This window comes from Danio rerio, chromosome 9, assembly GCF_049306965.1.
Source record: "Danio rerio strain Tuebingen ecotype United States chromosome 9, GRCz12tu, whole genome shotgun sequence".
NCBI lineage: Eukaryota > Metazoa > Chordata > Actinopteri > Cypriniformes > Danionidae > Danio > Danio rerio.
In genome coordinates, this window is record NC_133184.1 from 47,340,001 (window position 1) to 47,363,791 (window position 23,791).

Sequence of the window (23,791 nt, forward strand, 5' to 3'; positions counted from 1 at the left end):
TTAAGGACACTTAAAGTAAAGTGGGACCCATTTCAGTAACTAGCTGTTTCTACACACAAATAAAAGCATTATCTCCAGGGTAATGTCATTAAATCTTTAAAGAACAGGAGTTTTCAAAAAAAAAGCTGTTTGTAACGTAGCTGACCTTTAGTTTAAACAGTCTAATCAAAAAAAGTACCTGATAAAAACAGATGCTGTCTCTCAAAAGAAAGAGTCTGCTCTGAATCACCTCATACATTATATTTTATAATCTTTTCCCTGTCATCAAACATGATTAACCTCCTAGGGCTTGAGTTTCCACATACATGGACAGCACATTTGAGCTCTTAAGTGGCTATTAATAATTAGAATAAATTAAAATGCTTTGAATGCTTTATATTTTGTTACAGACATACAGTGTCATCCTGCAGCTGTTTCGCAGCATATGAAATGTGCTATTTTTAGCTGTCCAAAATGGGTAAAAATGTTGTGTTTTACTCTCTCTGATAGTCAAAACAAGAAAAAAAAATTCTATGTTAAATACGCATAAAAAAAGTCAGGAAAAAGTCTTTTATGGAAATTCTATCCACAGAGTCCACATACATTTGAAATCAGAATTATTAGCCACTCTGAATTATTAGACCTCGTTTATTTTTTCCCCCATTTTTTTTTTTGTTTAACGTTGAGATTTTTTTCAACACATTTCTAAACATAATAGTTTAGCCAAGCCAAGTTAGCCAAGTTATTGTATAATGATGGTTTGTTCTGTAGACTATTGAAAAAAAAATTTGCTTAAAGCTATAATTAATAGCTTAATTATTTGTCCATAAAATGGTTTCTAAAAAATTAATAACTGGTTTTATTCTATTTCTGGCTGAAATAAAACTAAGAAGACTATCTCTAGAAGAAATAAAATGTTATCAGGCACACTGTGAAAATGTCCTTGCTCTGGTAAAAAATTTTTGGGAAAACTAAAAAAAAAAGAGAAAAAAAATCAAAGGGGGGGCTAATAATTCTGACAAACTGTTTATGAACATCATTTTTTTAAAGTACATCATATCAAAAGATGATTCGTAGGTTTTTTATTCTAATTAAAAAAAACCTCGGGCCTTAAGAGGTTAAAGTAGTATATTTGCCCCGTGGAATATGAAAACTCTGAAATATTTTATCTTAGACAGAAATAGATACAAAATGACCAATTAATACAGAGCTGGCCAGCCAACCAATCAGAGTAGAGTGGAGAAGAGAAGGGTGGAGCTTACAGACCTTAAGCTGCCCTATTGATTCAAACAAACCCTCGAACTCGAAATTACTGCAAACTGATTCAAATCTTAAATGCACATTCTGAGATATATATTTAGTTAAGTAAGTCGATTAATGCTTGGATAACAGAGCATTTGCATTAACAGAATGGGAAGCTGGACTGTGTATTTTTGGCATCTGTGGCTGTTGATTGGTCAAACTGAAGTGAAAGTCCAATCACTTGAGTCTGGGTTTTTGATCTCAGCTGCATCCAGCAGGTGTTTTCGGAGCAGACTTCGACTTGATTGGGTCTTTTGATTGAGGATGGAGACCCAGTGGGTAAGTCTGAGACCTGGAAACGCGCAAATGAGCCCGTTTGAAAGAACAGTGCTAATTGAACAATTTTATCCACTGGTGCTTTCTTTTCATACCAGCCGATGGAAATCATTCACATCTGGGCTTCTGGCCAGATTGCATTTTTTGGGAGGGTGGGCTTTCATGTTTTGTGTTCTTGTAGTTCCTGATTGTCTTATAAGCTTCATCTACATGGTAATTTTTCGGATGTTTTAGATGGTGCAAGATTAGGAATGCATTATGTCAGAGTGATGGAAATACTTCAGGCACTCTACTTAAAAAAACGTGATTTACTCTTGTAAAGAGGAGTTGGTACAATAATGATGTGGTTGGTGTGTCTAGTGCCAAGGGGTGCTTTCACACCTGTGGATCGATTCTTTTCTTTTGTTCTGAAACACGGATTCAAATTGTTACAATGTATATTTTTGTTCTTGATGCGGTTCGCGTTTACATGGCAAAGTTTCTAAATGGACCAAAATAGCTAAAAACAAGTCGCGTGCGAGTAAACTCTTCTCTGATTGGTCAGAGTTTCAGGGTTTATTTTGCGAAGTCCCGCTCAGCTGTCATGCTTTCCTATTTTAATTTATGACGATGAGCAATAAGACATGATAAAGGAAAAGCTGCGCTTTTATTTTGTATGGTGACACCCTCAGACATCGTCAACATATATAAAGAGGGTAAGAGGTAAGACTCTCTCATACATAGCCTCTGGCTTATGCATTATTGGCTTTACATTATAGAGAGAAAAAACAGATTAACCAAGACTGCTGTTCAGTCAATTTTTCTTGAGAAAGCCAACAAACTGTTATTCTACATAAACTTATAATTCTTCTGTCTTTCTCTTTTTCTGAGACTAATTTCTATATTCATTTCCTCCTAGACCGTTCCTACTACAACCACCAAACTTACTCCAAACCTCCAAACTGTTTTGACTCGGGTTGCTATATCTTTTCCAACTGATCCGATTAACTGTTTTCCGAAAACTGACTCAGAAAATTAGGAAAAGTCCCATTGACTTAACGTTGGACCAAACTTTATGACCTCATAACTTTCTGCCAGATGTCCGCAAACACAGCAGTAATCTAATAGTGTTCGCGCAGCATTGGCTTTTTCGAGTATAATTATTGTGATCTCCTGTTTGCAACAGAGAAATACTGAGAAATGTCTCTAGACTGATGACATTTCATGTTGTTCAGCCTTATAATCTTAAAATGTGAGCAAAATCACCCGTTTTGTCATCACTTTAGACATTATGCTAGAGAATCATTCAAATACTAGCTCCAAAGGGACGTTTGCAAAGTAGCAACAGTTTATTCTGTTCTGACGTCAGCTGTAGATGTGAGTGAATGGCAAAAGAAAGTAGTTCTTCATACAAAAGAATTTTGAGCCTCTCTTTGTTTAATTTTCTTTTTTATAAACACGATTTTGCCGTCAAACTGTTGTATAAACTCAATATCACACTCGTAGCAGTGCGATATGGCTGTATATTGTAACTGGTAGGACACTACAATGCACACCTCCCACCAGTGTCGATATAAGGCCATATCATATATATATATATATATATATATATATATATATATATATATATATATATATATATATATATATATATATATATATATATATATATAATTTTTTTTGTTTATATATTTATTTATTTAATTTTATTTTTGCATACTTTTGGATCTTTTAAGTGCTTACCAACGTTAATAAATTCTAAAGCCGATTTTAAGCAGTTGAACAGTATTTGTGCTTTATAAGGTTGTCACTCGATGCTCAATATGAAACCTCTGTCCTAAAGAAGCAAAGCTCTGACTTGTTGTTTACCTGTTTGTATTTGGGTGCAGGTGGAACGTGGTGGGCATCCAGGGATCCCTGATGAGCTACTTCTCCGAGCCCATCTACTTCTCCAGCATCATCCTGGGCAGCCTGTATCACGCAGATCATCTGTCCAGAGCAATGTACCAGCGCATCGCAGACATCGAAGACCTGCCGCAGCAATTCTCCCTCAACCGGCCCCTGCTCAGCGGTGAGACAACATCGCATTTACACTCCCAAATCATTGGAAATGGCAGCATGTCAAACTGTATTATCATTTACCGGACGGGCAATTTTCTCCCTCACACTCGCCTTCAATTTCCTCCTGCTTTGATGAATTACTGGAATTTAGATGGACCCTGCTCTCCATCTCACACCGGCAGCCTGTTTCCGTAATTCATAGTGTGCCGTAAATCCCAGACGGCCCCTGCTGATTTCCCTCAATCCCTCATACATGGTTTATTTGTAAAGAAAGAGCAGATAAAAGCGTATAGTGGGGCTGGGAAATATGCACGCTTGTTTCCCCCATAGAAAAGAATAGATTACATTTTTCTCTAACATTTTGTGAGTTTATGTCTTATAGTTGCATGTTAATGTCTCACTTTTTTTTCTCCAAACTAAGAGTTCTATCTTAATGAATATCGGAGACCCTCCTCAACCCCAGCTCCACCTTTGTTCAGATCTGCTACAGGGGTTACATTTATATTATATTTGCAGCAGTAGCGTGTTGTATTCTATACGTCATGTCTATGTATATACTGACAGTAGCAGGTCTCGGAACTTGCTCTGCCATGATAATCAAAGCAGCAACAGCAGAGTAGCAGATCTATACCGCCAAGACCAAATACATCAACATTGCCATATACATATTTATTACCATGCTAAATCCCGAGAGTGATCTGGACAAATTTCAGAATTACACGATTTAAACTTGGAATTGTGTTTGGAAGCTCATTTCCACCATGGAAAATAATGAAATTGACATCATTGAGATTTTTCTCCTACAATTTGAGAGTTTATGGCTGTGTCCGAAACCGCATACTTCCATACTATATAGTATGCTAAAATCAGTATGCGAGCTGAGTAGTATGAGCGAATTCATAGAATTCGAAAATCAGTATGCGAGAAGTACCCGGATGACTACTTCCGGCGAGATTCTGGAGTGCGCATCCCATGCACGCTGCGCTATCCCATAATGCCCTACAAGAGAATTCATGAATGGAAGTGAAGCGACGCAATTGACGCAGGTAGGTCACGTGACCATGACAAAATGGCGAATGTAGTACGTCCGAATTCCATTCATACTTTTCACATTCATACTGTATAGCACGTACTTTTCTATCGACCGAGTAGTACGTTTAAATTCAAACACAGTACCTACTGAGTAGTAGGCGGTTTCGGACGCAGCCTATATCTTATAGTTTCATGTTAACGTCTCTTAATTAACAGCACTTTTTTTCTCCAAACTAAGAATTGTATCTCAAAATCTTGAGTTATGGTCTTGCGAGACATCACAAATAAAAAAACTCAGAATTACAAGAAGTCCGGTTTGAAACTTGTAAACTAAGAATTGGTAGATGTAAACTCATAATGGCATGAAATAAATCAAAGAATTTTAACCAGACATGCCACAAATATACTCAGAAATATAAGCTTGTTTAAGGTAAAGTAAGAATTGCTGGATATAAACGAAATGATATACGTTTAAAAAAATGTAAGAGGTCAGAACTGCCTGGTATAAATTGATAAATGTCCGATATTAACTCAGAATTGCTCTGTTTAAACTTGGAATTATGCTAAGAATTGCTGAATATAAATTAAATAATATTACAAATGTAAGAATTGACAGATATAAATTCAGAATGTCCAAATATAAACTCTAAATTGGCTTATGTAAACTCAGAATTGTTAGATTTAAACATGGAATTGTGCTAAGAATTGCTGCATATCAATTAAATAGTATAAAATATTGGGTAACACTTTAGTTTAGGTCACAATTCATGCTATTAACTACTGGCTTATAACCTGCCTATTATTAAGTTATTAACTGTTCATTAGTAGTTATAAAGTATGATCTTATTCTGCATGCCAAATCCTACCCAAAGCCCAAACCAAACTTCTACCCTACTAGCGATTAATAAAAGGCTAATAGGTAGTTTATTAAGCTAGTAGTGCTAGTTAATTGTTTGTTAATAGTGTGAATTGTGACAAACTAAAGTGTTACCAAATATTGTTAGAACGTACACTGTTTCACACAATCTGTTTGATTTGGGACAACCTGGAGGAATTAAGTTAAATTAGATTAATAGTTTTTACAAATTTAAGTAGATTGAATATAAAACTATTAAGTTGTCCAAACGAAATCTCAAGAATTGTGTTTCAGCTCATTTTAAAGTAGTTTCAACAAGCAACACAAAATATTGTTTTGAGTGAAAAATTGACAGATATAAATTCAGAATGTCTAAATATACACTCAAAAATTACCAATATACAGTACACTCAGAATTTTTCAGTTTAAACTTGTAATTGTGCCTAGCCAGAATTGCAGAAGGAAAAATTTAATTAGCAGAGATTATATTTCTGAAAAATACTAATGATCAGAACTATTATAATAACTTTACATATATTCAACTGTATTTTTAGGCCCATCCAGTTTTGTTTTGTTTCCCCCCAAAGTAATAATAATACAAACATTTATCTGAATTAATCAAATGTTCCAATGCTACAATCACGACTGGGCAGATTCAGATGGCATTTGTAGCGTTTTCATCAGGTTAATGTGAAAAAGATTTTTTTTTTTTTTATAAGTCGACTATAGTTAAGCTACTAAAAGCACAACTTTTACAAGTTTCCGCTCAACACTGGATGTAAGCAGACACTAAGATTTCCTCATTAAATCCTCATCGTCATCAGGGAAATGTCTTCTGCTTTTGGAGAAGAATATACAGTGAGTTGAGTACATGGTGAATATACTTTCTCCCATTGTTTTGTGCCTCATGAGAGACACCCAGCACTGCTTTTGCAGCGAGTTACATCAGATTTCCTGCAGATCTAGCTTTTAATGACTTACTGCTGAAATCTCCATTTGATGATGTGCAGTGGGAGGTTGAAGCATCACATACTCGACCTGTGCTTCATAACACTAGTTTAAAAGAGTGACACTTCTACATCTGTCAACTCTGTCCACGAAGTCTGCAGGTAGAGGTAATGCATATCGTTAATGAGCCATTTACTCAATAGCTAATATTATATATTCTTTTGCATTCACAAAATGGTACAGATTCTTACACTACCGAAAGTTTACAAACATTAATTTTTATTTATTTATTTATTTTTGTCAAATAAGTTTTATTTAAGACAGAGATTCAGGAAGAAGGATTTTCAGTTTTACATATTTTGTCCACATATTAATATACAAAAAAAAGAAAGACAAAAACAAACTAACAGAAACCCACCCCCCTCACAAGCCATATTTTTGTTTATGAAGACCACTTTATACTGAAAAATAAACTACCTGACAAAAGTCTTGTCATCAATCCCAGTTGTAAGAGCAAAAAAGAATAATTTGACTTCTAGTTGATCATATGGAAAAGTGGCAGAAGGCAGATATTTCAGATGAGTCATCTGTTGAACTGCATCTTGATCATCACAAATACTGCAGAAAACCTATTGGAACCCACATGGAGCCAAGATTCTCACAGAAATCAGTCAAGTTTGGTGAAGGAAAAATCAGGGTTTGGGCTTACATTCAGAATGGGGGCTTGTGAGAGATCTGCAGAGTCAATAGCAGCATCAACAGCCTGAGGTATCAAGACATTTGTGCTGCCCATTACATTACAAACCACAGGAGAGGGCAAATTCTTCAGCAGGATAGCGCTCCTTCTCATGCTTCAGCCTTCACATCAAAGTTCCTGAAAGCAAAGAAGGTCGAGGTGCTCCAGGATTGGCTATCGCAGTCACCAGACATAAACATTATTGAGCTTGTCTGGGGTAAGATGAAGGAGGAGGCATTGAAGATGACTCCAAACAATCTTGATGAACTCTGGGAAAATATACAGGGGGGCTAATAATTCAGCAGGGCTAATAATTTTGACTTTAACTGTATATCCTTATATAAATATAGATATATATTGTTTATAATAATCCTTTAAAATCCTCTTAAAATGAATAAAAAGTTAGTGGAAACATCATGGACCTCATAAACTACCTTGAACACAGTTTATTAAAATACATTTCATCCTATTTTTTCGGAAATTGTCTCATATTAAGTAATCTGCATAAAAAGGGGCAGACTTGATGCATTATTCATGCAGAAAAGCGAAGCTGGCCAAGGCCGTGTTTGGGTTTTGTTTTGTGCTTAATGAGTGTGTGTTTGTGTGTTTGCAGGAATCAGTAACGCTGAGGCCCGTCAGCCAGGAAAGGCACCAAACTTCAGCGTGAACTGGACGGTGGGAGATCAGGCTCTAGAAGTCATTAATGCCACCACAGGCAAAGATGACATGGGCAGAGCATCACGACTCTGCAAACACGCTCTCTACAGCCGCTGGGTCAGACTACACTCAAAGGTACAGCCATATCACCCTGCAGTCCAGGACTGGTTACTTGCTGAAGCTAAGCAGGGCTGAGCCTGGTCAATACCTGGATGGGAGACCACATAGAAAAACTAGGTTGCTGTTTGAAGTAGTGTTAGAGAGGCCAGCAGGGGGCGCACAACCTGTGGTCTGTGTAAGTCCAAACGCCGCAGTATAGTAAACGGGACACTATACTGTTAGTTAGCACCGTCTTTTGGACTTCCAGAGCTCCTGACTCTCTGTGGTCATGGCACTTCTAGCAAACACCTAAAACTCACCAAACACATGATCTATTGTTTATCTGTTTTTTTGTTTGTTTGTTTTTGTCTCCTCAGCTCTCACCAACTCTGCGAATCAAAGTGCCCAAGCCCAGCTCGTACCATGAAGCCAAACAAGCAGCAGTGGAGTATCACACGGCGAAGCAAACGCTCATCAAGGCCTTTCACAAAGCCGGCCTGGGAGCCTGGGTGAAAAAACCCATAGAACAGGACCAGTTCTCACTGAACTCTTGAAGAGGGAACACAAAAAGACCAGGACATGACAACAACCAGCTGTTAATACTTCACTTGATGTGCGAGAGAGTGTGTGTGTGTGCGCGTGCAAGTGTGTGTGCGATGCTGTTTGTTCTCAGACAAACCAAGAGCCCTTTAGTGTCTGTCATTTTGCTCTCTTTGTGTGAATCATGACTCTGCCTTTTTAATTTGTAATCTAGAAGCAGATTGTCATCTAACGTACGTTTGTTTTGAAGTTAGCGGTATTAGCCTTCAGCTGATAACAGGACGTAATGTCATTTGTAACTGGAAAAAAGTGTGTTTTTTTAGTTTCTTTTAGTTCCTTTCCGTAAGAGAGAGTGGTGCCGACAAAACCTTGATGCCGTAAATGTGCACGTTACGTGGCTAAAGGTCGACCACACATCTGTACGCACGGGTCTGAAGGTTTCCTGGTCCAGCCTATCCAAAAACGCTGGCTCACCTTTTTTGAGCATGGTTCTTCTTGATATGCAAAACCATTAGCATATTTCTATTTTTTATTCCGTTCCCTCCGGATTTTAAAAAGGGGAAGAAATTCTATCGCGTAGGTCATAACTAATACAGCATGATCCCTTTAGATAGACTTATTTTGTCAGGACTTTAGTGTAGAGTTAGCGTGCGCCGTTTTTCTAGTCGATTTTTAATTTGACCTCGGAGGGAAACTTGAACTTTTTTTTTTTTGCATATGAGCAACTGTATTCCCGAGTGGTTAATTGGAAAATGGATGCAACCGAAGTGCATTGATGTTATTAAATGATGTGTTGTTGCTGTTTGAATTTCACAGAGGTCTTAAATGCATGTTGCGAATTGCGCTCAATGAAAGCCCTTTAGCTGGGCCTGCGATGGACCATTTTAGAAGCCCTACTTCATTTTTACGTTTCTACGCTGTATTGACTTTAAACCGCATGGATCACTTGAATTGCAGATTTCCTAGAGAGCCTGATCTGCTGATGCGATCGAGATGATAAACTTCTGTTGAAGGAATAGTGCAGCCAAATATTTCACTCCATAAAAGTTTGCATTACTTTATTCCACGTCAGATAAATCTTTGCAAGAGAAACCGACCTAACCTGGAGTCATTATCCTTTTGATATGACATGGAGGAGAGTAAATGCCCCGATGTGCTCAAAGTTGTTCTCCATTCTTCGCTTCGGTCTACAATAAAAAAACGTAAATACCGTTGTCGCGATTTGATCATCAACATCCCAATCTCTACAGTATACTGCTGAGGTTGACGTTAAGGTGAATTGGTATTACGGTTTTCACTTTCCTGTTAAAAACAAATATACAAAAACATTAACAATGTGAATATATCACGTTCATAACACTGCATACACATAAGGTGCATCCCAAAATGCATATGTATGCTCTATTTGAGTAGGTAGTGCTTATTATAAAAATAATAAGTGCACTCTAAATACCCAGAAGATGCACTTATTCAATTGTTGTACGAACTTAATGATCACAGCTTTGCTCACATAGCAGAAGAGGCGGAACTTTCGAACTCTGATGTTGGATTATTTTGTTTATTTTGGCTTGTGAAAGCAAAATTCTCCTACGAGAGTGATTATACCACGGTTATACTCATGGCTAGGCCCACACGGAATCTGCGCGCTCAGAATTCCGCAGATTTTCCACAGATTTTCCGCAGAATTCCGCAGATTTCTGAAGTTTTTTAGCCCATTATAAATTCTGTTTATTTACTTGAGTAAATGTGTAAATCGGAATTTATTCAGTTTTTATTTAGTAATGTATTACTTTTTATTTAATATATTAAAGTGTAAGTTATGATACTCCGCTGGATACTCCCAAAATAATTCCTCAGAAATCTGCAGATTTTTACCAAAATTCTTTGCAGAAATAGCAAAAAACGTCCGCAGATTCTGTCTGGCCCTACTCATGGCTTGTATTATTTGGTAGTTTGGTCACTTATTTCAGTAATTTGGGACCCGTCAAATGTCATCGTGGTTTGACAATGGTTTGAATTTCCACTTATCAAAAAAATCATTAGTGTTCCATTTGGGACTACACTAAACTAATATACTATGCTGTTGATTTTGTAAGTGCATAAGTACATAGCATAGAAGTGCATACTGTATAGTGTGCCATTTGGAACGCAGCTACACTCTAAATCGCTTTAATAACATTGACTATAGTATTAAGTATGAAAAACTACTTCAAATTACGATGATTATTTTACATTTTACTGTAAATGAAGCACTTCAATGTTTGTTTGACTTCAATAGAAGATGTTTAACGACAACGTTTTCCACAAAAAAAAAATTGTTTACACCAGTGGTCTTCAACTTTTTTAGCACCGTGGACCGGTCAACGCTTGACAATTTTCCCACGGACCGGGGGAGGGGTGTTTCGTAGGTTGACCATCAACCCTTTTCTCAGAGAATGACAAGCTGACAAAACAATTCTGTCACTCTGATACAAGTTTTACTTATAGAAAAAATTGCAAAGCACTGCAGTGTTTGGGTGTTCTGTGTTTGTCTGAGATAATTAGTCTACAGAAATGTGTATATTGCATACAAAGTATGAAGCTGATCAGTCAATTCTTGTCACATGACTCACTGTGCGCTCGTGGAATTCATTCAACTGGTTGCGTTTGGAAGGCGTGAGCATGTCACTACTCTTGTGCACGCAAGCCTCCATTGGAAAAAACAAATTTGCACAAAAAATTACATGTAATGCAAACAGCCCTTAAATGGCTGTTAAAAATTGCCGTCATTTGCAATCTCCATCAGTTGATCTTCTTGCACAGCCATGGTATATTCACCTGATTTGTTGACAGATGGGTTGCAGATCCAATTTTTTGGTAGTTCGTGGGTCTCTCACTAGGCCTTTTCCCGTTTGCAAAGAAACTTTCCAAAAACGTCTGTTTCTTACAAATTTTGCTCATTGTGGGATAAATTTGGGCACTCAGGTGACTTAGATGTAACCCAGAGAATACAGTCATTTTTCAAAATAAAAGACTGTTTAAAATAAAGATCTTTTAGACTCAGATAATAAATAAAACGAAATTAATGATTTCTTGTACGTTCAGGTGCCAATTTATCCACGGACTGGTATTGAATACGGTCCAGTGGTTGAGGACCTCTGGTTTACACGATAATAGCATTTTTGTGACTAAAACATCTAAAATAGTTGCAAAGTTTTCAGAAATGCTGCCATTTTTTTGTTCGAGTAAACACTCAAAAACGAGTCTTTGAAATCAGTGACATCATGCGTGTACATAGGGAAGTGCAAACACACAACAATGGCGAAGTTGCAACTTATGTATTTACCATGACAGTTGCAACTTATGTAACATTTCTTCGGCAAAGTTGGAATTTGCTTCACATGGATGTACAACCAATAATGGTGACATATCTTACACGCACTTTAAATTCTACGTTTTTGGTTGTTTTTAAATAGTCAATTCAATTAATCTTTACTTATATAGCACTTTTACAATGTAGATTGTGTAAAAGCAGCTTAACATAGAAGATTATAGTAAATTGAGACTGTGCTAGTCCAGTTCAGTTAAGTTTAAATTTCACTGCTGAAGGTCAAAACACTGAAGAGTAAATCTATCGATGCGCAACTCCACATGTCCCAAACCACGCAAGCCAGTGGCGACAGCGGCGAGGAACAAAACTTCACCAATTATCAAAGTGAAGGAAAAAACCTTAAGAGAAACCAGGCTCAATTAGGGCATGACCCTTTCTCCTCTGGTCAAACTACTTGCCCAGAGTTCCAGTCTAGGCACTGGAGGCCGGAGAACGTGTAAACATATGTCCATATAAACATGGATCATTTTGAAAACGTTGCCGTGTAAACGTGAAACGTTAATACAGTTTTGCATACATTGTTGTGATGTGATCGTAGCTGAGAATATTCACACCTACCTATTATATAAATGTTGGTTTACCAGCCAGAGCTTAGTCATTGACAAGCGATTTCAAACTCCAAACTAACTTCCCTTTGGCTCGGTTTTGTTTGAAATCATGTCCAGTCAACTTGAACTATATCGGGGCCTCCAGTTTGGTTGAACTATTCCTTCAACATTCATGCTGCATTTAGTCACTGCAGATTTGAGAGCGTGGCATAGTGGGAGTTTTTTTAAGATGGCAGAATGGTCCGAAAAATGCACGTTTATTATTGATGACGCCATCTCTGCATGCGGAAGCGAGGGTTTGCAGGGGTGACTCTGACTTTCACTTTATCCTTGCGTCTTGTTTTAAGGATGTTTTATTATTTTTTTCCTGCACAGACCTGAATGCCTACATTCCTCCTCAGAGACGGCTTCTGTAAGACTGTCCTTGAGGACGAGGTTTCTGCTGTAGGAAGGTTTGGAGCTCAGGTGCTCTTTGATTTATGGCGTATCCAGTGCAGCATGTTTGACTGGTAAGGTTATAGAAAGCTGGGTAGCAGAACTACTTTCTGTTCTGATCATTCTTTTTTATTTTTATTTTTTAACTTGGGCTTTGGTGGTTTTCAGATTCCAGGAGTGTTGCTGTATAATATAAACTCCTGGTGGGCCTTGTAACATTTCAAACATTAAAAAAAACTGAGAGACACAAGACTGCATCGGTATTAAAAGAAATAGCTCACCCAAAATGAACATTTTGTGAGTTAGGGTATCTTTACATGATAACAACTGCATTTTGGGAGCTGGAAAACACACTTTTAGGGGTGTTTCAAGGGGCAATGCTTACGATATTTCTGGAATTTAAATTGCGTGTTAAAGCCGGGACACACCAAGTCCGGTCCAGCTAGTTGGTTTGGTGTGTTCCACATGTCGCTGCTTGTCGGTTTAACGTCAAAGCTTGTTGGCTCAATTTAGCATGTCGAATCAGCCATAGGCTCAACGCCCCATTCACACGGGGCATCAGCTTCAGTGCTTCCCATTTTCTTTGAATGGGTGGCGTCAGACGTTGCTGAACTACATTGTGGATCCATCAGCGCCGCTTTCAGAGGCATTGCTAACTGCAGAAGTTGGGACTTTCTCAACTTTTTAAATGTTAAAGGAAGCGTCAGCCAATCAAATTGCTGTGTACAAATACACCAGCTCAAGACAACAGATTGCTGACTAAGTTCATTGGCTGACACTGCTATTACGATCGCAGCAGCCCCAACTTCAGACACCCCCTCTGTCAAGCGTTGACGCTGAACCCTGTGTAAATGGGCCGCAAGAGATCGATCTGATGGTTATTCAGCAGTGAATCAGAGAGTGAGAACAAAAACCGAAGCGATGCAGCAAGTAAACAATTCAATTAAATAAGGAACACAAAGAAGCCAGCTGTGATTTTGCTAAGTATTTTTAATATGACGTCATATATTCTAGATATGGATTATTAGATTATCTGACATCCAGGGGTCCGACAATGAAACTAAAACACTTAACTGATTTAAGACCACATTAATTAGTATGGTGTAGGGCCTACTTTTGCGACCAATACAGCATCAATTGGTCATGGGAATGATAGATTACAAGTCCTGCACAGTATCCAGAATGATTTTGAGCCATTCTTGCAGAATAGTGGCCAGGTCACTACATGATGCTGGTGGAGGAACACATTTCCTAACTCGCTCCTTCAAAAAAACCCAAAGTGACTCAATAGTATTTAGATCGGATGACTGTGCAGGCCATCGCAGATGTTCAACTCCACTTTCATGTTCACAAAACTACTCTGTCACCAGTCTTGCTGTGTGTATTGGTGTATTAACACTCTGCATGGGACCGCCTTTAGGATGCAATGTTTGGGTGCACATGGTCCTCCAGAATGGTTCGGTATTCCTTGGCAGTGATGCACCAAATGAAACCCCCAACACTAATATGGCGAGTGTTTCAGTTTAAAATAGGTAGAATCCCTCCATGGTGACTGACAAGTATATTGTGATAATGAATGTTGCTTTGTTTACTCTTTGCACATGTGCGTCGGATGTTTAGTTTCTTTTTGTTGAACTCGAAAAGTTCAATACTGCCACCTCCGGCTGTAGAGAGCCTAATTCTCTCAGCTACCATCCGTTTAGTGTGTTTATGGGCAGGTTTTTGGTCCAGATGCGAGCCAACATAAGGTGACAACACAGTTGGTTTTCATCGCCACAGGTTATCTGGCATTGGCTTGGTATCCCCCTGCCCTTATGTGTTTAGTTTATAGGCACGAGCAAGTACCTAACAACAATGGGTGAATGCACGACCATACAGTATGTGCAAAGTAGCATAGTGTTTCTTTACAAAGTGACATCGCCACCTACTGACTCGGCTTGTGTAATACACCACGTTTACTTATTTTCACAGATCTGTGTGAAGGAATAGTGATAATTTGGACTATTTGATCATTAAATTTGATCATTTTGAGGTGTAATGTAATCTGTGTTTATATAGCGCATTTACCTTGTATGACCATACACCCAAAGCGCTTCACAATCGTGAGGGGGGTCTCTCCATACCACCATCAGTGTGCATTGTTTATGGATGATATGACAGCAGCCAGTGTGCTCACCACTCACTAGCTATTGGTGGAGTGGGGAGACAGTAATAGAGACAATCCGGTGGATGGGGATGATTGGGAGGCCATGATGGGTAAGGGCCGATTGAGGGAATTTGGCTAGGATATCGGGGCTACAACCCCTACTCTTTACAAGGAGTCACATGGGATTTTTAATGACCATGGATTAACGTCTCATTTAAAATACTGCGTTCACTGATAGTATAGTTTTCCCTTCACTATACTGGGGCATTAGGACTCACACAGAGTCCTATGCAAGTTTGTGTAGACTGTTGTCATGTATGCATACCCTTGTTCACTTTCAAACCTGTATGCTGTATATCAAGCTCAAAAAGGATAAAGCATCACCATAAAACCAGCATGAAATGACTCTATATGACTCAGAAAGCTTTTGCGAGACTAAAATGTAAGAATTTTCACACTTTAGTATACAAGTTTGTAATATGCTCTACATTACCATTCAAAGGTTTGGACTACATTTATATGACCAAGACAGATTATTTCTGAATGACAAAAAATAAAAAAGATTAGCGCTTAATTAAAACTAAAATAGTTTATAACAATGTAGACATATGTCTTTTAATCAATTTATTGCAGATTTAATTAATTTTTCCATCGTTAGTACATTTAAAATAACATTTGAGAGCTTTTTTATAGAGCTCTATCAATATAAATGTTTTTGGTAACACTTTATAATAACTACACACTATAAATCATTTATTAAGCATTAGCAAATAGTGAATTCATTGTCTGTTAAGCATTAACTCTACATTAATAAACGTTAGTAAGCAGTTTATAACTGCAGCTACAAATGCTCCATTCTTGACTTATAAGCACCTATATAATGTGGTTAATAATTGTATTTTCATACTTAGTTAATGATTTATTTTTCATTACTAAATTATCAAATTATTTACAAACCGTTTGTATTTAAGAGTAGTTGAGGGTTTTCATGACCATTCAGAATGAGTTAGTAAATGATTAATAAACTATTGAAATCAACGTTTATATGTCTTATTATTCCGGCATATACTAATAGTAACTAATATGTTAATAAATGCATTATTAACTCAACTTCATGCCGTTTTGTGACCTAATCTAAAGTAAAAAATCTAATTAAATCATTAACTAAGTATGAAAATACAATTATTAACCACATTATATAGGTGCTTATAAGTCAAGAATGGAGCATTTATAGCTGCAGTTATAAACTGCTTACTAACGCTTAATAATGTAGAATTAATGCTTAACAGATAATGAGTTCACTATTTGCTAATGCTTAATAAATTATTTATAGTGTGTAGTTATTATAAAGTGTTACCATGTTTTTTTAATGGCTGAGTCCTAAATATTGACCACTTTTAAGTTGGTTTGATTTTCTATTTTGCAAGTTTTACACCATGGCCACAATTAAAAGCTTTTATAACATTTTCTTAAAGATTTCTATTGTTTTAGTCAAGGAAAACAAAACAGTGCACAGGTTTGGCATGACAATTTTAGGCAATTTTTAGGTGAGCTATTCCTTTAAATCATTCAAATATATGGCCGCATTTACAATAGATTCAAATCCCCCATTTTAGTTTCATTTCTTTCAATGTGGAACAGATATTACTTATGTTAACCAATTGGTTTCAAGCCTCATTCATATATGGAAATTAATGTCATATGCACTTGTGTCTGCTTTGTGAACAGACGGATATGATATTCCCGTCAATCCAATCCATTGCTGAATAAGTGATGGTGATGAATTTCATCAACTCATACACGAATTGAGATCGCACGACTTTTTGATGTCACATTATTAGAAGACGAAGTCTGTCGTCATCTTTTTTCCCTCTGCCCTTTAACTCTAAATTTTGGCTGACCTTTAAAAAAAAATTTTAAATCGCACCATTTATACTTCCTTTCCAGCATATGCTTTTCTGGGTCAGTATCTTAGGTGCAGATATTGGTCAGTTTTAAAAGATGTAAGCTGGAATCACATATGGTCAACCAATCAGAATTGGCCATCAAGCCCAGCACTGTAAATGCGACTTTTACAGTAATGATGGGCCACAGACTGTGCTCTTCCATGTAATCAGATCCTCATCACACTCTGCCAATGCTATCATTCCATTCCCGAACCCACCTCGGTAGCATCAGGTTTCTCCAGCAGGATATTTTGTTGATTTCAAATCTTTTAAAGAAACCAGCAGTATGCGAGTTTGTCCATTGGTTTGTGTGTGTTTGTTTTGTGTACCTGCTGCTGAGCCCAGTCGGCATTCTGCAGAGGAAATTCGGCAACAAGACTAAGAGATTGCTGTAGAATCGTGACTCTAATATACTCTCATATATTCTCAATATGGATTATTAGATTATTTGACATACAGGAGTTGGACAATGAAACTGGTTTTAGAACCCGATAATTCATAGGTATGGTGTAGGGCAGGGGTCTCAAACTCAATTTACCTGGGGGCCGCAGGAGGCAAAGTCTGGATAAGGCTGGGCCGCATAAGGGATTTTACAAAAAAAAGTCCTCAAATGTCATTATTAACAGTTTTAATTATTTCTTCTGAACATGAAGTGTCCTGAACATTAATAGAACATTGAGTGAAGATTATGAACAGCTCTTCTGAACATGGCATTTTTTGCCTACTCCTTGCTGCCAGAGACTTGACAGCGCTTCTTCTCACAAATCTGAACCACATTTGGCTTTAGAGCGGAAGCAGTTGAGACCCTCAGTATGGCTTGCGGGAACTCACTCAAAACTTCCATTCCCTCACCTAAAAAAAAGGCGTATATATGTATAAATAAAACACCCCCACCCCACTCCAGTCACATCAGTCTGTACCAGTCTGTATCTACCTATAATATATATAAGATGCAGGCTATAGCTAGGTAGGTGGCAGGATGCAGATAGGTAGCTAAGTGGCAGGCAGGGGCGGGAACAGCTTACCTTGGTTCTGGCCGGCGCGAGTTCCCTCCTACACTTCCCGCCCGTCACAGCGTCTAACAAAGGGGCGGGGTGCGTGGTGACGTCACAGGCATCCCCGCCCCTTTGTTTACACGGCGGGCGGGGAATGCCAGTGACCGATGTGTACGGATAGAACAGAGTACAGAGCGGTACAGAGCGCTCCCCGCTCCGCTGATTCTGTCAGTGTACAGCGGTCGGCGCGGGCCACAAAATATTGCACTGAGGGCCGCAAATGGCCCGCGGGCCGCGAGTTTGAGACCCCTGGTGTAGGGCCTCCTTTTGAGTCCAGTACAGCATCTTGACAATTACAGACACTAGTCCTGCACAGTATCCAGAAGGATTTTGAGTCATTCTTCTTGCAGAATAGTGGCCAGGTTTTGATTTAATGCTGGTGGAGGTAATCGTTTCCTCCAAAACACCCCAAAGTGGCTCAATAATATTTACATCTGGTGACTGTGCAGGCCATGGGAGATGTTCAACTTCACTTTCAAGTTCATCAAACCACTCTGTCACCAGTCTTGCTGTCTGTTTTGGTGTATTGTCTTTCTGATACATGGCACTGCCTTCAGGATCCAATGTTTGAACCATTGGGTACACATGGTCCTCCAGAATGGTTTGGTAGTCCTGATGCGCCAAATTTAGCCATGAAACGTCCAATACCAAATTGGCAAGTGTTTCAGTTTAAAATATACAGAATCCCTACTTGGTGTCTGACAAGTATATTGTGGTATTAGTACTAAATGCTGCTTTGTTTTGTCTCATCACACTCTGCCAATGCTATCATTCCATTCCCCAACCCCCCTTCGATGGCATCAGGTTTCTCCAGCAGGATATTTTGTTGATTTTAAATCTTTTAAAGAAACCAGCAGTATGCGAGTTTGTCCGTTGGTTTGAGTGTGTTTGTTCTGTGTACCTGCTGCTGAGCCCAGTAGACATTCTGCAGAGAAAATTCGGCAACAAGACTGAGAGATTTCTGTGGAATCTTTACTCTAATATGCTGTCATATATTCTCAATATGGATTATTAGATTATCTGACATACAGTTGTTGGACAATGAAACTGGTTTTAAAGCCCAATAATTCATTAGTATGGTGTAGGGGCTTCTTTTGCGTCCAGTACAGCATCAATTCGTCTTGAGAGTGACCCATACAAATCCTGCACAGTATCCAGAAGGATTTTGAGCCATTCTTCTTGCAGATAAGTGGCCAGGTTTTGATTTAATGCTGGTGGAGTTAAATGTTTCCTCCAAAACACCCCAAAGTGGCTCAATAATATTTAGATCTGGTGACTGTGCAGGCCATGGAGGATGTTCAGCTTTAAGTTCATCAAACCACTCTGTCACCAGTCTTGCTGTTTGTATTAGTGCATTATCATCCTGATACTTGTCACCGCCTTCAGTATCCAATGTTTAAAACCATTGTGTGCACATGGTCCTTCAGAATGGTTCAGTAGTCCTGATGCGCCAAATTTAGCAATGAAACCTCCAACACTAAATTGGCCAGTGTTTCAGTTTAAAATATGTAGAATCCCTCCATTGACAAGTATATTGTGGTAATAGTACTAAATGCTGCTTTGTTTAGTCTCATCACACTCTGCCATTGCTTTAATTTCACCCCCCCCCCCCCCCCCCATCAATGGCATCAGGTTTTTCCAGCAGGATATTTTGTTGCTTTCAAATCTTTTAAAGAAACCAGCAGTATGCGAGTTCGTCCGTCTGTCCGTTGGTTTGAGTGTGTTTGTTTCGTGCACCTGCTGCTGAGCCCAGTCGGCATTCTGCAGAGAAGTTTCGGCAACAAGACTGAGAGATTGCTGTGGAATCTTCACCAAAGATGTCAATTTATTTTCCTTTGGAAGCGTTTAAACAAATTGAGAGTATTTTTTAAAAAACAAAACGGTTATTGGTGCAAAGATTGTTCAGCATTTTACGGTCCTGCCTCGGTTTGAGTTGTGTTGTTTTTATATTTGCTAATGTATTTTTATTTGTATTCTTTTTCCAAGATGTGCATTTGAGTTGGATCAGTCAGGACTGGATTTAGGACAGGATTGTCTTTCTCAGTATTCTGGTTCACAGATGGATGTACTGCTGTAAATATATCGTGACCCTCTCTGATACAGTTAGACCCCTTCCGTATGTGCTACTAATTTTCATTTTGTTTTTCCACTCAAAAAGCAACATGCATTTTCGTTTTTAAGGTCTCGAAATGCCAGGGCGGCCGTGTCCTTGTCCTGTAATGTATTTTCTGACGGACCCATGTGAGCGTTCAGGGATCTGCAGTACTGTAATGATTAATGACTGTAGACTTTGGCTCCTTTTTGCTCTAATGGAAACGATTACGGCCTGAAATTAATGAGCACAGTCGGTTCTACGTAAATGTGGCTCAGCAAAAAGTAGATCTTTCTGCTGGTGACATTTTTCAAGGACGGGAGACTTATGAAAAAAATATAGTTTCTTTCTTTTGCATCATTTTATTTTCATTTTCACCTCTCCTGCTGTCTGTTTTGGGGGGGATTTTGATGGCGCAAGATGGCGCCAGTGGATGATGTCACGTTTTTCTTCCCTTTTTTTGTTGTTGTTCTTTTGGGAATCTGAGCCGTGTCTTCACGAAAAGTCCTGACTTTCGTCCCCCCTGGTCCTGACCGGCCCGTTTCTAAACGTCTTGTGATTTGGTGACTGTACAGTGGAGTTCGGCGGTGGTCAAGCTCGATCTCGGACTTGGTCCACCCCGTCTTTTGCCTGTCCTTCGTAATATCCACATGGGTCACCTGCATGAGCTACTTCACCGAAGCTGCACCCAGCATGACGACATACTTTAAAAATGGACTTGTATGTAGAAAAAAAGGAACAAAAAATAGATCTATATATACACAAGGAAAAAAACAAAGGAATAAAAATGATCTTAGTTTACCTTTGCATACTGGTGTCATTTTTTTGTCTCCTTAGTTTCTGGTTTATTTGATTTGCATGTTTGCTTCAAGGCAAGGCAAGTTTATTTAAATAGCACATTTCTTAATGGTAATTCAAAGCTTTACAATAATGGCTTTACAAAAACAAGAATGAAAGACAAGAGACAAGAAAATAAAAATGATTAAAAGAACAAAAAATGCTTAAAAGCAGAAATGAGAAAGAAAAGAAAGACAGTGCGATCTGTCGGACGTAGCACAGTGCTCATTCAGTAAAGATGTTTCTTCTCAAAGACATTATCTCAACTTTCTGAAGTTAGTGAGGGGGTGTAGGGTTAACTAATACTCAAATAGTCTGGTTGCCTCCTGCTCACTCATCCTAAAAGAGTAGTTAATTGAGTAAATTCCATACAATCACTAATATCAGTGATTTAATGATTAAGAGATTGCGCCACATTGCATAATACGAATATAATCACGTCACAAACATAGTGCACTGAAAAAATTTATTCAAAGATAATTCCTTGGATTTACTCAATTCTTTACGTTAAGAGGTTGTAAACAATTTATTTGGGCTGAATTTAAACAAACAAATTAAGTTGAACATTACTAAACTTAAATTCAACACAAATAAATTGTTTGCAACAGTTCTGCATGCAACACTTTTTTCAGTGTGGAGGCGCAGACTCCACTTAATCTACTGGATTTAAAAGATTTCAGGAGAATTCGGAATGGATCAAAACTTAACACTTTATTTTTCAGATGAAAGTGTATCATGCCAGTTACAGAATCGAAGAATAAAAGGCCAGTTCGGAAATGTATAACATCAATTACTCAAAGAGAAATCCAACAGTTATAAATGTATAAAGTACAGTACATTGCAGCTAAAGCTCAGAGATTCACACTCTGCAACAGTTCATCCTGGCTACAAGATCCCAATGATATCTTTGCTCCTTTCCCTTAAATATTCAACTCAGAACAAACAACTATATGAATTTACAGCTGTTTGATCTGAGTTGAGTATTTATAGGAAAGGTGCAAAGATATCAGTGGGATCTTGACAACAAAAGCTTCCTTGCCTGGTAGTGAGTTTGAGGTATGAACCATTTGCTCCATCCGCTTGTTAAGTGATGATGTGTTGGTGACGTATGTAATACTGTTTCCGGGTCTAAGCCGCCACTCATTTGGGTTGAAAAATGATTTGTTTATGATCACTTTTAATTCATATCACACATTAAAGTTAATTTAATATAAAGTCATAGTGTACACAACAATCTCTGGGCTTGCTGCATCACAAATACCAAAATTTTAACAATTTATAAAAAAATGAATCACTTTCTGGCCATCGAATATTAGGCATGGACATATATATTGCGATGGTGATTTTCGAAAGTATTAAATCATTTTGTAAACGTTTATAATTACCAGTTCATGAATCTCCCCATACAGTTGAATAGATCGCTTGGACCCGGAAGCCGCTTCGCGTGACGTCACACTTAACAAGCGGATAGAGGGGAGCATCTGGCAAAAGATTTTATCAAAGCTAAAAACCAGATGTTAAATTGTGCAATAGTATTGTGAAATTGAGACCAATTTACCGATCACACAGAGACATTTAAAATAATACCAAACATGAATATAGAGCCATGAGATACACCGCATTAAAAACTTGGACATTTTGTGTAATCTGCTCTGATGGAGAAGGTAAAGTCTGGAGGGGGACTTAAAAAAACAGCTGGTTTCTTGATCTGCTTCTCAGATCAGAAAGTTTATTGTTTTAGTGACTGAAAATTCTCGCCTGATGGAGACAGTTCAGTTTGATGTTAAGGAGAGACATCCTTACAATTATTTTAAAAACGTTTTAAACTTTTAAAACTGATTCTTGATCATATTTGAGGATAATTGATGATCACAGAGAGCTGAACAGAGCTTTTAATCCCAGTTGCTTTGCGCATGTCCTGTCTTGTTGATATAATTGTACGTGTTACTATGGCGACATACGGGGCTGTCAGTCAATTCGGTGGGTGGGGAAACCGCATTCCTATACTGTGGACACTATACCTACAGACAGATCTGTCCAAACAGCTTACTCAAGATGATATTCATCACAGGTGCCCTTTAAGTCAGTTGAAATGACTTGTGATTCATACTGAAATATTACGTTAAACTTTGTATAGCTAAAAGAAATTGTTAAAACCAGTGGTGTAGTCCTAAAAAAAAGGTGGTGTACTATTACACCCGACACAAATTTGAAATGAAAGTAGGCAAAGAAACGACGAAAGTCAATTTTTCCTTGATTCATTGGATAGATGTATATATATATATATATATATATATATATATATATATATATATGTATTTTTTTTTTTTTCTTACATCAGTTACCTGTATTAAGTTAACTCAAAAGGGCCTGTGCATACATGAAAGACATGAAGCTTACTTTCTTTACTGGCTTATTACTTTACATTTTATAGGTTCCTTCAAACATCAATCAGCCATTATTTTTAATTGTCACATTCGTGCATGCTTGTTTTAAACCAAACTATTTGAAGTCTGTCTTCTGTTTTCACTGTTATATACTAGTAGTTACCCTTTTAAAACGCACATTGTTATGCGATTTATGAGTAGTCTTTGCCTCATCGTTTTTAGTGTTACATACTGCATAGTGTCGTTCACTGTAGCAGCACAATTAAATCAATAATGAAATACTGTTTTACAGGGGCGATTTTACGATTTTCATTTTAGGGTGGATCAGATCCTTTTGGGGTAAACTAAGAAAATTGTGTCATATATATTTTTAAGTAAGAATTGTAAGAAATGGGCACATCTTAACAAATTAAGTTGTGAGTTAAAAAAAAAAAAACGCGTTTGGTATGCAGTTAAAGGGGACGCAATTAGGGAATTTTAATCAGAAAAACAGAGGGTATACTCAATTAT

The 23,791-nt window shown here is 37.8% G+C and overlaps 1 protein-coding gene and 1 long non-coding RNA gene across 4 annotated transcripts in view; both read left to right on the forward strand.

Moving 5' to 3' along the window:
• Window positions 1–10,210, forward strand: part of adarb1b (adenosine deaminase RNA specific B1b) — a 321,734-nt gene extending 311,524 nt beyond the window's left edge. For all 3 annotated transcript variants that reach the window (XM_682018.11, XM_021479019.3, XM_021479018.3), the window contains 3 exons: window positions 3,426–3,607; window positions 7,783–7,961; window positions 8,303–10,210. In XM_682018.11, the coding sequence (XP_687110.6) occupies window positions 3,426–3,607; window positions 7,783–7,961; window positions 8,303–8,479 (538 nt within the window). In that variant the 3' untranslated portion in view covers window positions 8,480–10,210. The remainder of the gene's footprint in view (window positions 1–3,425; window positions 3,608–7,782; window positions 7,962–8,302) is intronic.
• A 450-nt stretch (window positions 10,211–10,660) lies between these two features.
• Window positions 10,661–20,866, forward strand: LOC141376197 (uncharacterized). The gene is made up of 3 exons (XR_012385610.1): window positions 10,661–15,675; window positions 16,316–17,412; window positions 19,041–20,866. It is a non-coding gene; the product is annotated as an uncharacterized lncRNA (long non-coding RNA).
• Window positions 20,867–23,791: the final 2,925 nt, after the last annotated feature.